The sequence below is a fragment of the Pipistrellus hanaki genome, assembly GCF_964339955.1.
Source record: "Pipistrellus hanaki genome assembly, chromosome: 2".
Lineage (NCBI taxonomy): Eukaryota > Metazoa > Chordata > Mammalia > Chiroptera > Vespertilionidae > Pipistrellus > Pipistrellus hanaki.
The window spans coordinates 168,953,225-168,965,674 of NC_140504.1; the positions used below are offsets into that span (position 1 = coordinate 168,953,225).

Genomic DNA, 12,450 nt, shown 5'->3' on the forward strand with positions numbered 1-12,450 from the left:
TTTCCCATGACTGGGAATCAAACCCGTGGCCTCCATTGGTCAGTGCTCAACCACTGAGCCATACCAACTAAGCTGAGATTCTTTATAAATGTTTCTTGAAATAATTATACCTCTTTGGTCATTGATTACTTTCCATGCCATGTTTTTGTTCAAAGTATTTCCTGACTGATATTATTCACATTGTCCATTTTTTGTTTACATTGCACTTAGAATAAGCAAATGTCTTAGAAACACTGTAATAGTTGTAAGAGACATTATCATGTCAAGTGCTTATTAAATTTTGTTTTTCCTCTCTTAGTCTCCAAACAGGACTAATCCAATAGATAAACATGTGGAGGTCCTGGTAAATAAGTATGAATTGTCTGCTGCACCATTTGCTCCTCAGCTGTTTGGGGGTGCTGGAAAAGAGCACATGGAAAAATATGGTATGTTAAAAAAAACCTTACGGCTTATTGGTTAGTACATGGTGTATACTACATGTTGTATACATGTTGTATAGCTGTGATGAGAAACAACAGGTGTTTACTAAGGAACTGTGGAATGTGCCAGGATATACAACATATAAAATTGTTTTTGCATTAAGTTGAAAAAATAGTCTGTATAGAACTTAGTTGTAGAGAACATTTATATATAGGACATCATAGTGGAAGTACCTAGAAATTGAAATAGGAAAACTAATATAAATCTTATCTGCTTTAATTGTGGACTGTAAATTAGTTTAAAAATAATAATGAGACGCAAAGCTTGCTCTTGGTAATAGGTTTATATAGTGAAATTTTGTTTCTAGTACAAATTTTATTTGTATTATAGTAACAGGTTTTTATTGTCAATTTTTATTTATTTACTAAAAATATATTTTATTGATTTTTTACAGAGAGGAAGGGAGAGGGATAGAGAGTTAGAAATATCGATGAGAGAGAAACAATGATCAGCTGCCTCCTGCACTCCCCTTCTGGGGATGTGCCTGCAACCAAGGTACATGCCCTTGACTGAAATCGAACCTGGGACCATTCAGTCCACAGGCCTATACTCTATCCACTGAGCCAAACCAGCCAGGGCTGTCAAATTAATACTTAATACATTATCATCTGTCATTCCATAGTATTTTATGAGATTTAACTTTCATAATTGATTTTTCTTTTTTTCTCTTTTTAATATGTTTTATTGATTTTTTGCAGAGCGGAAGGGAGAGGGACAGCGAGTTAGAAACATCAATGAGAGAGAAACATCAATCAGCTGCCTCTTGCATGCCCCCTACTGGGGATGTTCCCACAACCAAGATACATGCCCTTTGACTGGAATCGAACCTGGGACCCTTCAGTCCGCAGGCCGAGGCTCTATCCACTGAGCCAAACCAGTTAGGGATGATTTTTCTTTTGTAGGTAAACATATTAATTTTTGACTGATGGTGAATAATTGGCCTGACTTAGCCAGTTAAAGCATGGAATAATACAGATAGGATTTTTATTTTTCACTGTATGACTAAACCAGTGCCTTGTTGTGTATTGTGAGATAAGAAGGAAAATTTTCACTTGAAAGTCCAGCACTCCTATTCTTTTTCAATTTTATTTTTTATTGATTTTAGAGGAGAGAGAGAGAGAGAGAGAGGGAGAGAGAGAGAGAGAGATTGATTATGAGAGACAATCATTGATTAGCTGCCTCCTGCATGCCCCACACTGGGGATTGAGCCTGCAACCGGGCATATGTCCCGAGTGGGAATTGGACTGTGACCTCCTGGTTCATAGGTAGATGCTCAACCCCTGAGCTATGCCAACCAGACCAGTATTCCTGTTCTTTGTAGGAAAAATATGCCAAGTTTGAGAGCGAAAATAAGGAATCAAAAAAATCTTCAAGGAGGAATGGTAGGATTGGATAAAGAAGCACTGCTAGTCTTTAGCTATAGAAATTTTCTTTTTTGTGCCGATTTCTTACCATTTAGAAAACCGATTCCAATCTTGCTTCCCTCCTTTCTCCAGGCTACCATTGACCACATGCAGTAAATACTTTCCAAACCTGATTGAACAGAAGCATTAAACCCTTTGATCACTTAAAAAAAATCTTTTATCTTGGCTTCTGTGACACCTCATTCTCCTGGTTTTTCTTACCTCTTTGGCTATTCCCTGTCCATTTCTTTTTCAATTAAATAATTCACTTAAAACATTATTGAGCTCTCATATTTCAGGCACTGTTCTAGGCACTAGAATATATCAGTATGTTAGTTAGATTTTGCTGTGTAATAAACCACCCCAAAACTCAGTGATTTTGAACAACAATTATTTATTATATAGTTTACAAGTATGTAGATTAACTGGGAGCCAGCTCTTCTTATCTGGGTTAATCATATGACTGGAGATGGTTGGTTACAGGCTCTGTTCTGGTCTTATTTGACTGGGTCATATGTCTTACCTCCTCCACCTGAGACTAGAGGACCAAGCCTGGTATATTCTTTCCATGGTGAAGCAGAAGCACCAGAGTGTAATCTGCAACATGCAAGTCCTTCTGAAACTTTAGTTGTTAACTATAGCAAGTTACATGGCAAACTTGCAATCAAGGGATAGGGGAACATTCTCTATTTCTATTATGGTAGGAAACTGCAAAAATCAGACTGCCATGGACATTGAGGAAGAAAAAAGAATTAGGTACATTAATGCATTCACCCTCAGGCAATAAACAAACAGATGAGATTTGAGGTTTTTGCTTAAATTTCTAGTAGGGGAGAGACAATAATACATTAAAAAAAAAAAAAAAAACTAAGATAGTTTCAGATAATTACTAGTCCTGTGAAGAAAATAAAATAAGGTAATATACTTGTGGGTAGTGGGGAACAAACAGGGTAGTCAGTGATGGCCTCTGTTTTGGGGATCAAGAATAGAGTTAGTTGTTTAGTTATATTCTGATTTATCCCACTGATGAACTTTGTTGAAGACTCTTTGGATCTAACATAATAGTGGTCACTTCCATCTTCAAGTTTGGTGAGAGTGCCTTTTTAATTTTCTAATCCAGTTTTTGGTAGAAATATTAGTTGGAGCAGCTCTTGGCTTTCCTGAGAATCAAAGCTTCCAAGTCTTTCTCTTATTTAACTTGGTGTTTCACCAGGCGCTCATTTATACACTCATCACATCAGGTTAGCGGTTAGTTATCACTAGATATTTTTCTCTAGAATTATAATCATTAATCCATGTCTTTCATTTCCCAGTGTGTGTTCCATGGGATATTAAGCTTATAAAATACTCCATAATGGCCGAAACCAGTTTGGCTCAGTAGATAGAGCTTCGGCCTGCGGACTGAGAGGTCTCGGGTTCGATTCCGGTCAAGGGCATGTACCTTGGTTGCGGGGGTGTGCAAGAGGCAGCTGATCGATGATTCTCTCTCATCGATGTTTCTAACTCTCTATCCCTCTCTCTTCCTCTCTGTAAAAAAATCAATAAAATATATTTAAAAAAAAATACTCCATAATGTGAGTCAGTCAGGGAACTGCTTCAAATTTTAACCCCCTGTTGAGCAGTCTTAATACATAATTTGGAGCAATAGTAAAGGCTCCTAATATCTTGCTGTAAAGAAATCCATTTAATTCTGTTTAAGCCAGTATTATCTAAACTTGACAGAAGAACCCTTATATTTTTAGCAACACCGAAAAGGAAAGCCCCTTCAAAAACAAAAGAAAAAACCCAAATCCACACTACACTCTTTCCTTATCTTATCCCAAAAGATGTCCTAAAAATTGTCTTGCTGATATCCAGATACCATGTTTCCTTTTATCTTCTCATCGGTTCAATAAAAGAGAAATTAATATGCTGTGGCTTGTTCTTTGTGTCTGCCTCCTGATCACCACTCTTGGTATGAAGTCACCAGCGTGGAATGGAATCTACCTTATTCCCTTTTTAAAATTAGAATTGAGAGAATATTTATGTTATTTCTGCTCTGAAGATCATTCTCCTTGACAGAGAAGATAGAGATAAAACAGAATTGAGGACTCTCCATATTACTGTGACATTTAAAAAAATATATTTGTTTGTTTTATTTCAGGGAGAGAAAGGGAGAGGGAAAGAGAGATGGAAACATCAATGATGAGAGAGAATCATCAATTGACTGCCTCCTACACTCCCCTCCCCCCCACCAGGATTGAACCCAAAACTTGGGCAGGTGCCCTGCCTGGGAATCGAACCATGACTTCCAGATTCTGAGTCATACTGGCTTGGCCACTGTGACGTTTTTAACATAACATTATTAGCTCCAGTCAGTCGACTTCTTCTCTTCCGTGGTCTTTCTAGCTTCAGAGGAGAATTCAATTCATTTTACAAATTTTACCTCATTAATATGCCTGCTTTTGCTTTCTTTCTTTAAAAAAAAATAAAATATATATTTTATTATTGTTTTATTTTTTACAGAGAGGAAGAGAGAGGGATAGAGAGTTAGAAACATAGATGAGAGAGAATCATCAGCTGCCTTTTGCACACCCCCTACTGGGGATGTGCCCACAACCAAGGTACATGCCCTTGACCGGAATCAAACCTGGGACCTTTCAGTCCGTAGACCAATGCTCTATCCATTGAGCCAAACCGGCTTCGGCTGCTTTTGCTTTCTTGACACTATTCTTTAAACTTTCTGTTAAGGAATTTGAAAAACAAACACATTTCTTGTTAGGACGTAACTCCTCAAAAGACCCTCTGTCTTATCATAGGAAAGAAGAGCAGGCCCTGGAGCATAGTGTAAGCTGTAAAAGTCACTTCATCTGGGGGCTTTGGGATGTTTTGGCAGACTTCCTAAAAAATTGTTAGCAGTGCTTTTGTGTCTTAAAACCAATGTGGTCCCAGGCTATATTTTCTAGTTTTTGAACTTGGACCCTAGTTATAGTAGATAGAATAGGCCAGTTTGAATTATTTTCATATTATACAGGATGGGTTTGCAGTTGTGAGTACATGAAACAGATTATTCTTGTATTATTATTTATTAATTATTGTATTATTTTCCATAAGAACAACTGTATACCCTATTTTTGCCCCCCTGCATGCCTATTATTTGATTCAACTCATTAAATATACCCAAGTTTAATGATTAAGAAATACTTATTGAGGGAGATACATTGACATCTTCAATCCTGATATCTGTGCAAAGGAAAATATAGAAATATGTAGCAGGACATTGAGTATCCATTGTAATATGTGCTCACAAGTAGTAGAAAAACATTAAGTCACTAATAGATATTTCTCTACAGGAACTAAAGTTGAACACTTTGCAAAAATTGGATGGAAAAATCATAAACACTCAGTTAATAACCCGTAAGTATTTCAGATATATGAAATATAGTGAAAATCTGAGTTATCTTGCTATATAACATGCAACTTTAATAATGTATTTTAATTACGCTACTGTCATTAACTCTTACTCTGGCAAAATAATATGGTTATTCGTATCCTAAAAAATCATTTAAAGTAAAGTTACATCATGTGTATTACTTGGAGAACCATTAAAAATCCTTTGGATTTCCTGAAACTTATAAGGAACTGTACCAACATACTAGGAATTCACAGCAGTGCAGTTTGTTGGCTTTGAGGCTCCAAAGAGCAGCTCTTGATTTCCCCAGGGAATCAAAGCTTCCCAGTCTTTCTCATTTAACCCAGTGTCTGAGCAGGCTTTCATTTATCCACTCATTACAGCATTCTTCTAAGGCAGTATTTCCCAAACTTTTGACATATGTATACCCCTTCTATAATTTTCATAATGCTGAGTACCCCTCGTACTCATGAGAACGTAGAATTAGGCGCAGCTAAGCACGGTGCAGTGCATATCCCCACCAAACTCCGGTGCAACGCGTACCCCCACCAAACTCTTCCCGTACCCCCGGGGGTACACGTACCACACTTTGGGAAACACTGTTCTAAGGGAATGTTGTTCACTCGATAGTATGTATTCAGTACCTACCATGTGCAAGCCATTGCTTTATCGGCTAGTGATGTAGCAATGAATAAGACTGCTAAGTACCTTATTTTCTTGGATCTTCCATTACATTTTATAAGTTCTCAATTTTGTTGAATAGGCAAATGTTATTTCTGGATCAGAGTCTTACTATATAAAACTCTTTGAAACAGCCAAGAATTTCTAGGTTTGGCTCAGAAATTTCAGGTGCTAACTTCTTGCTTTGTTTGGCTAGTGAAGAAAGAAAATTCTATGTTTGCTGACCAGTCATTAGAGATACCCTGTTATATATTTCTAAGAAAGCTGAACTAAGAAACTGTTCTCAAGGGCTTCCTCACAAGTTATAAGAATAATGAAAGGCAGAGAGAATATGTAATAAGCAGTATAATATTAGAGAAAACCCATGCCACTTGAGCCTTCAGACCTGTGTCTGTAACTTTCTTTTTTTTTCTTCATTTAAAAAAAATATTTTTTATTGACTTTTACAGATAGGAAGGGAGAGGGATAGAGAGTTAGAAACATTGATGAGAGAGAAACATCAATCAGCTGCCTCCTGCACACATCCTACTGGGTTATGTGCCTGCAACCAAGGTACATGCCCTTGACCGGAATCGAACCTGGGACTCTTCAGTCCGCAGGCCGATGCTCTATCCACTGAGCAAAACCGATTAGGCTTCATTTTTTTTTTTTTATTAAGGTATTACATGTATACATATCTAACCATTGCCCCCGCCTCACAGCCTCTCCCATACATGCCCTCACCCCCCAGAGTTTTGCTTCATAATACAGGCATACTCTATTGAATTATTGGCCACATGGTTGAACTCAAACTCCTGCCCCCCTCTTCTCCCTGGGCCAAACTGGCTGAAAAGTCCCAACCCTGTATTCACAAGGTTAGTCTTTCTCTTTCTGGTAAGCAGACTCCTGGGGGCCCCCATACCGCCCAACAGGAAGCCCACAAGAATCACCCTAATAGCATAACGAAGACACTTTTATCACTCAGGAAGTTCCAAAGGTTTTAAAAGCTCCATGAGGGTGACCCACGACAGAATTTAGTCAAATTTTTGTTGTATAGCATATGGCATTTTGAAGTTAGGATTTTTTAAAAATTCAACTCAAACAACTTGTTTATAAAAGTGAACTTTATTATAAACAACTGTTTATAAAAGCCCATCTTTTGGTTTTGAAAAGAAAACTTACATATTTTTCTCTCTTTAACTTCTAGACCAGAACATCTTCAATAAAAAAAATTGTAATTGCTCCCTAAAATTCTATAACTACTTGTTTTGCATTTAAACATTTAGGTATTCCCAGTTCCAAAAGGAATACAGTTTAGATGAAGTGATGACTTCTCGAAAAGTTTTTGATTTTCTGACTGTCTTACAGTGTTGGTAAGAAAAACATTTTAATACTTATTGAAGTTATTGCTTCTCCCTTCCCCACTTGGGTAAACCTTCGGCTCTGAATCTGGATATATCTTTCCTGTATCTTTTTCTATAGAACTACTAATGCTTTGTCAGTGAGGTGTTCTCTCTGTCCCCACCTGTTGGTGGAAGTGGGCTTCTTGCAATGTCACAAGAAAAGGAATTTTCAGAAGGAGGGATATTTATTTGCGTGGGATTAGGGCCCTGAATTTCCAAGGTCCCATCTCCCTGCGTCCCGCCAAGGAAAACGTCCAGCTGTGTCTTCAGCAGGGCTAGGATTAAAGTCACTGCCCGGAGCCTCTGTTCTATACTTGCACAGACCATTTTAGCATCAGGCCATCTTAGCTTGTGTTCCCAGCTGCGGTTCATTGAGTGTGGGGTTCGCGTGGCTCTGGGCCATGTGTCTTCTAGGGCCACATGGTGATGGAGGGAACATGGAGAAGTGCAAGGAAGCAGGAGCAAAGCAAGGGGAGCAAGAGATAGAATTCCTTTGTCTGCAAATTTTAACCTTCTTAGATTTCCCATACTTGCAGTGGCTCCATTCCCTCTAGTCGTTTCCTCTGTTCCAGGCAAGATTGACGGCAAACACCTTCCCTAACTGTCAGGACTATAGGGCAATGCAAGAAGCAGTACACCCTCTGAAATGGCTGTTTAGCCTACCTGAGCATCGCTGTGTTAATCTTTCTCCTATGTCACCCACCCCCACTTGACTGTACATTCCCCCTTTGCCCAGTCCCTTCCCCCAATGATCTACAGGGAATGGACTGGTGGTTCCCTGGGAATGGTGAGGCAGCCCTGATGAACATGCTTATAATGTCTGGCCTTCTTTTCACTCCTCTCTATTATCAATCACCAGCTAATTACAAGGGTAACAAATGTAGTCCTCGCTCTGGAGTGAGTACCCTTCCTTCCTTCTCCTGCTTAGAGAAGACTGTCTCCTCTCTTGGAAAATTATATATTTTACTTTCTTCTTTCATGACTTCTACTACTTTATTTTAAGTGTATTTATTCATTTAAATATGACTTAGGAGGCCACTGAAGTCCCAAGATTTTGCCCTTTGTTTTCCCTGCTGTATGCTTCGACTGTAGGAAATTTTATTCTGACATAGTAGCTAAGAGTAAGCATAAACCAAGAAAAAAAATCATAGCTCTAATAATGGTAACAGTTATATCTTTTTAAAAAAATATATATTTTATTGTTTTTTTTTACAGAGAGTAAGGGAGAGGGATAGAGTTAGAAACATCGATGAGAGAGAGTCATCGATCAGCTGCCTCCTGCACACCCCCTACTGGGGATGTGCCCACAACCAAGGTATATTCCTTTGACCGGAATCGAACCTGGGCCCTTTTAGTCTGCAGGCCTACGCTCTATCCACTGAGCCAAACCGGTTTTGGCAGTAACAGTTATATCTTAAAAATTGCTTGACAATATTTATTTCCTAGAATACTGAGTTAGCACTGCAGAGGCCCTGCCTGTGCCAGGGTATCACCTGGTTGCACCCTGGAGATACCGGCTGGGATGCAGGTGAACAAGTAGGGCCAGCTGTTGTCTCTTACAATACGAGGGTCTGCCCATGTATGAAGTCCGGCCGAACTTGCAGAAGGCTCAGTCATTTGTCACCTTCCTTCACAGCTTACTCTAAAGGAAGGATCTATTTTAAGGAGATCTCAAGAGACTTAACCAAAGCATGGACTTTCTGGTATCGCCTATTCCATCCTTTTCCAGTTTTCGAAAGGATTCTAAGGCTGAGCGGTTTGGGAGATAGCAGAGTTGGAGCTAGTTAGCCCTACGGCAGAATCTGCACTATACTGGGATAGGAATGACCTTCCATACGTCTCAGAAGTCACCAGAAGATGCTACATGTACCTACAAGAGCAAGTCCAGGCTTCTTTGCATTAAGAACTTTTTGAGAGAGATTCGCAGAGACTAAGCAGTGACTGACAGCATTTAAGTTCTTGATAGAGGTTCAGCCCTCCGGAGGGAAGCACAGGTAAGATTTAACTGTAGATATCACAAAGAAGACCATCCAGGGACCATCAAGCACACTCAGCCACCTCTTGTCCCAGAAAGAACCGCTAGTCTGAGATCTTAGGGTTGAGGTGGACCAGGTGTAAATACTTACTTTTATCTCCTCTTAGTCCCACTTCCGATGGTGCTGCTGCAGCAATTTTGGCGAGTGAAGAATTTGTACAGAAGTATGGCCTTCAGTCCAAAGCTGTGGAGATTCTGGCACAGGAGATGATGACTGATTTGCCAAGCTCATTTGAAGAAAATAGCGTTATTAAAATGGTACATCTAAAGTTCTGTTTTATTAACAATCAAGGATTTTTGTTTAAGGATTTCAAGGTTGCTATAGGCTCTGGATTAATTTACTTGAAAAACAGTTTAGGAAATCTAATATTATAACCCATCCTTAAGAATCTGTTAGGGCTGTGGTCGGCAAACTGCGGCTTGCGAGCCACATGCGTCTCTTGAGTGTGGCTCTTCCACAAAATACCACGGCCTGGGCAAGTCTATTTTGAAGAAGTTGTGTTAGAATAAGTTTACGTTTAAAAAATTTGGCTCTCAAAAGAAATTTCAATTGTTATACTGTTGATATTTGGCTCTGTTGACTAATGAGTTTGTCGACCACTGTTTTAGGGGGAAATAACTGATGAGAACATATACTTCCTGGAATAGAGTCATATAACATTATATAATAACTTTATTTATTTATTTAAAATATATATTTTATTGATTTTTTACAGAGAGGAATAGAGAGCTAGAAACATCGATGAGAGAGAGACATCAATCAGCTGCCTCCTGCACATCCCCTACTGGGGATGTGCCCGCAACTAATGTACATGTCCTTGACCAGAATCGAACCTGGGACCTTTCAGTCCGCAGACCGACGCTCTATCCACTGAGCCAAACTGGTTTTGTTATGATAACTTTTAATTAACTAGATGTGCTTTTTATTTTTATTTTGAATTGGCTAAATATGCTTAGAACTCCAAGTTTACAAAGTGAAGGGGAAAACAAAGATTTTTTTTCAGGGAACTTTATTGACACTTCAAAAAAACTATTTTTAAATATATTTTATAGATTTTAGAGAGGAAGGGAGAGAGAGAGAGAGAGAGAAACATCAATGATGAGATAGAATCATTGATAAGCTTCCTCCTGCTAGCCCGGGCCTTCCTTCGTTCTGTGCTGCCCCTGGTGGTCAGCACACATCATAGCGAGAAATGGAATTCCCACTCGGTCGAACTCCCAAGGGGGAACTTTGTATATTAGGCATATATATATATATATATATATATATATATATATATACACACACACTAGAGGCCTGGTGCATGAAATTCATGCACAGGTAGGGTCCCTAGGCCTGGCCGACGCTCAGGGACAATTGGGGCCTTCTAGCTGCCAGTTGGGGCCTTCATTCTGTGCTGCCTGTGGTCAGCATACATCATAGCAACTGATCAAACACCCAGTCTCCTGGTCGAACTCCTAAGGGGACACTTTGCATATTAGCCTTTTATATATATAGATATAATAAGGCATATATATATATATATATATATATATATATATATATATAAAATCTACCATAGTAGCAATAAACAATCATAAATGCTAAACTACAGTTTACAAATTTTTACAACAATGCTCAGAATTTGAAAATGTCCCTATAACTTGCCCAAGATCACAAAGCTAAGGTGCTAGGGTGTGGTAGAGGTGAAACTTATATTTAGGTTTTCTAATTATAGTACATTTGCCACTATGCTATAGTTTTTTTTAATAATATATTTTTATTGATTTCAGAGAGGAAGGAAGAAGGAGAGAGAGATAGAAACATCCACGATGAAGAGAATTATGGATCTGCTGCCTCCTGCAAGTCCCTCACTGTGGATCAAGCCGACAACCCCGGGCATGTGCCCTTGACCAGAATTGAACCTGGGACCTTTCAGTTACAGGCTGATGCTCTATCCACTGAGCCATACTGGCTAGGGCTATGCCATAGTTTTATTCTATGGAGAAAAGTTCAGTTTGCATGTTATTATCTGAGATCAAAGAGGTGTTAAGAGCATTGGTTTTGAAAAAATGTTTTTGAATCCCTAAAAAAATATTATTTATTTTCTTTCTTTTTTTTAAGTATATATTTTTATTGATCTCAGAGAGGATGGGAGAGGGAGAGAGAGAAAGAGAGAGAAACATCAATGATTAGAGAGAATCATTAATTGGCTGCCTCCTGCATGCCTCACACTGGGGATCGAGTCCGCAACCTGGGCATGTGCCCTGACTGAGAATCAAACTGTGAATTCCTGGTTCATAGGTCAACACTCAACCACAGAGACATGTCAGCTGGTGAAGATTGTTTATTTTCATACTAGAGGTCCAGCTTATGAAATCGTGTGGTCCCGCCCACTTGCTGTGCTGTGCTCATAGCCCCACCCACTCACCCTCCACATTTGCTCATTTTCTGCCCCGCCTGCCTGCAGCCCGCCTTACTGTGATCAAAGTCTGTGGGCCATGGGGGAGGGACCAAGAGGTGCTCCATGCACCTCCTGGTGACTTGTCATTTGGTTGTTCCAGCGTTATGGCCACTGGCCTTTTATAATATAGATAAAAATTCTCCCATTATTTTTAAGTGTATCTGAATCATAATGATCTGTTGATAAATCTCTTCAGCCTGTTTACCACAACTATACATTGTGAATGAATAGAGTTTTATAACTTAACATATGTCCTATAGAATTATAAGTCCTTTTATATATTTGATTTTATCTATTTGGTTTTAAATTTCATCTTTTATAGTACCAGACTTAATATGTGTATTTTCCCTCCTGAATATACTTTTATTTGGACTCTCTGTAAAATATAGAATCAGCCCTAACTGGTTTGACTCAGTGGATAGAGTATCAGCCTGCGGACTGAAGGGTCCCAGGTTTGATTCTGGTCAAGGGTATGTACCTTGGTTGCAGACACAACCCCAGTAGGGGAGGTACAGGAGGCAGCTGATTGGTGTTTCTCTCTCATCAATGTTTCTAACTCTTTATCCCCCTCCCTTGTTCTCTGTAAAAAATTAATAAAATATATTTAAAAAATAGAATCAATAGTTATTTCAAT

General features: G+C 38.9%; 1 protein-coding gene across 1 annotated transcript in view; it reads left to right on the top strand.

Moving 5' to 3' along the window:
* Positions 1–12,450, top strand: part of SCP2 (sterol carrier protein 2) — a 93,576-nt gene that overhangs the window by 21,987 nt on the left and 59,139 nt on the right. The window contains exons 6-9 of the mRNA XM_084872914.1: positions 299–425; positions 5,216–5,279; positions 7,221–7,307; positions 9,480–9,630. Of these exons, the coding sequence (XP_084729040.1) occupies positions 299–425; positions 5,216–5,279; positions 7,221–7,307; positions 9,480–9,630 (429 nt within the window). The remainder of the gene's footprint in view (positions 1–298; positions 426–5,215; positions 5,280–7,220; positions 7,308–9,479; positions 9,631–12,450) is intronic.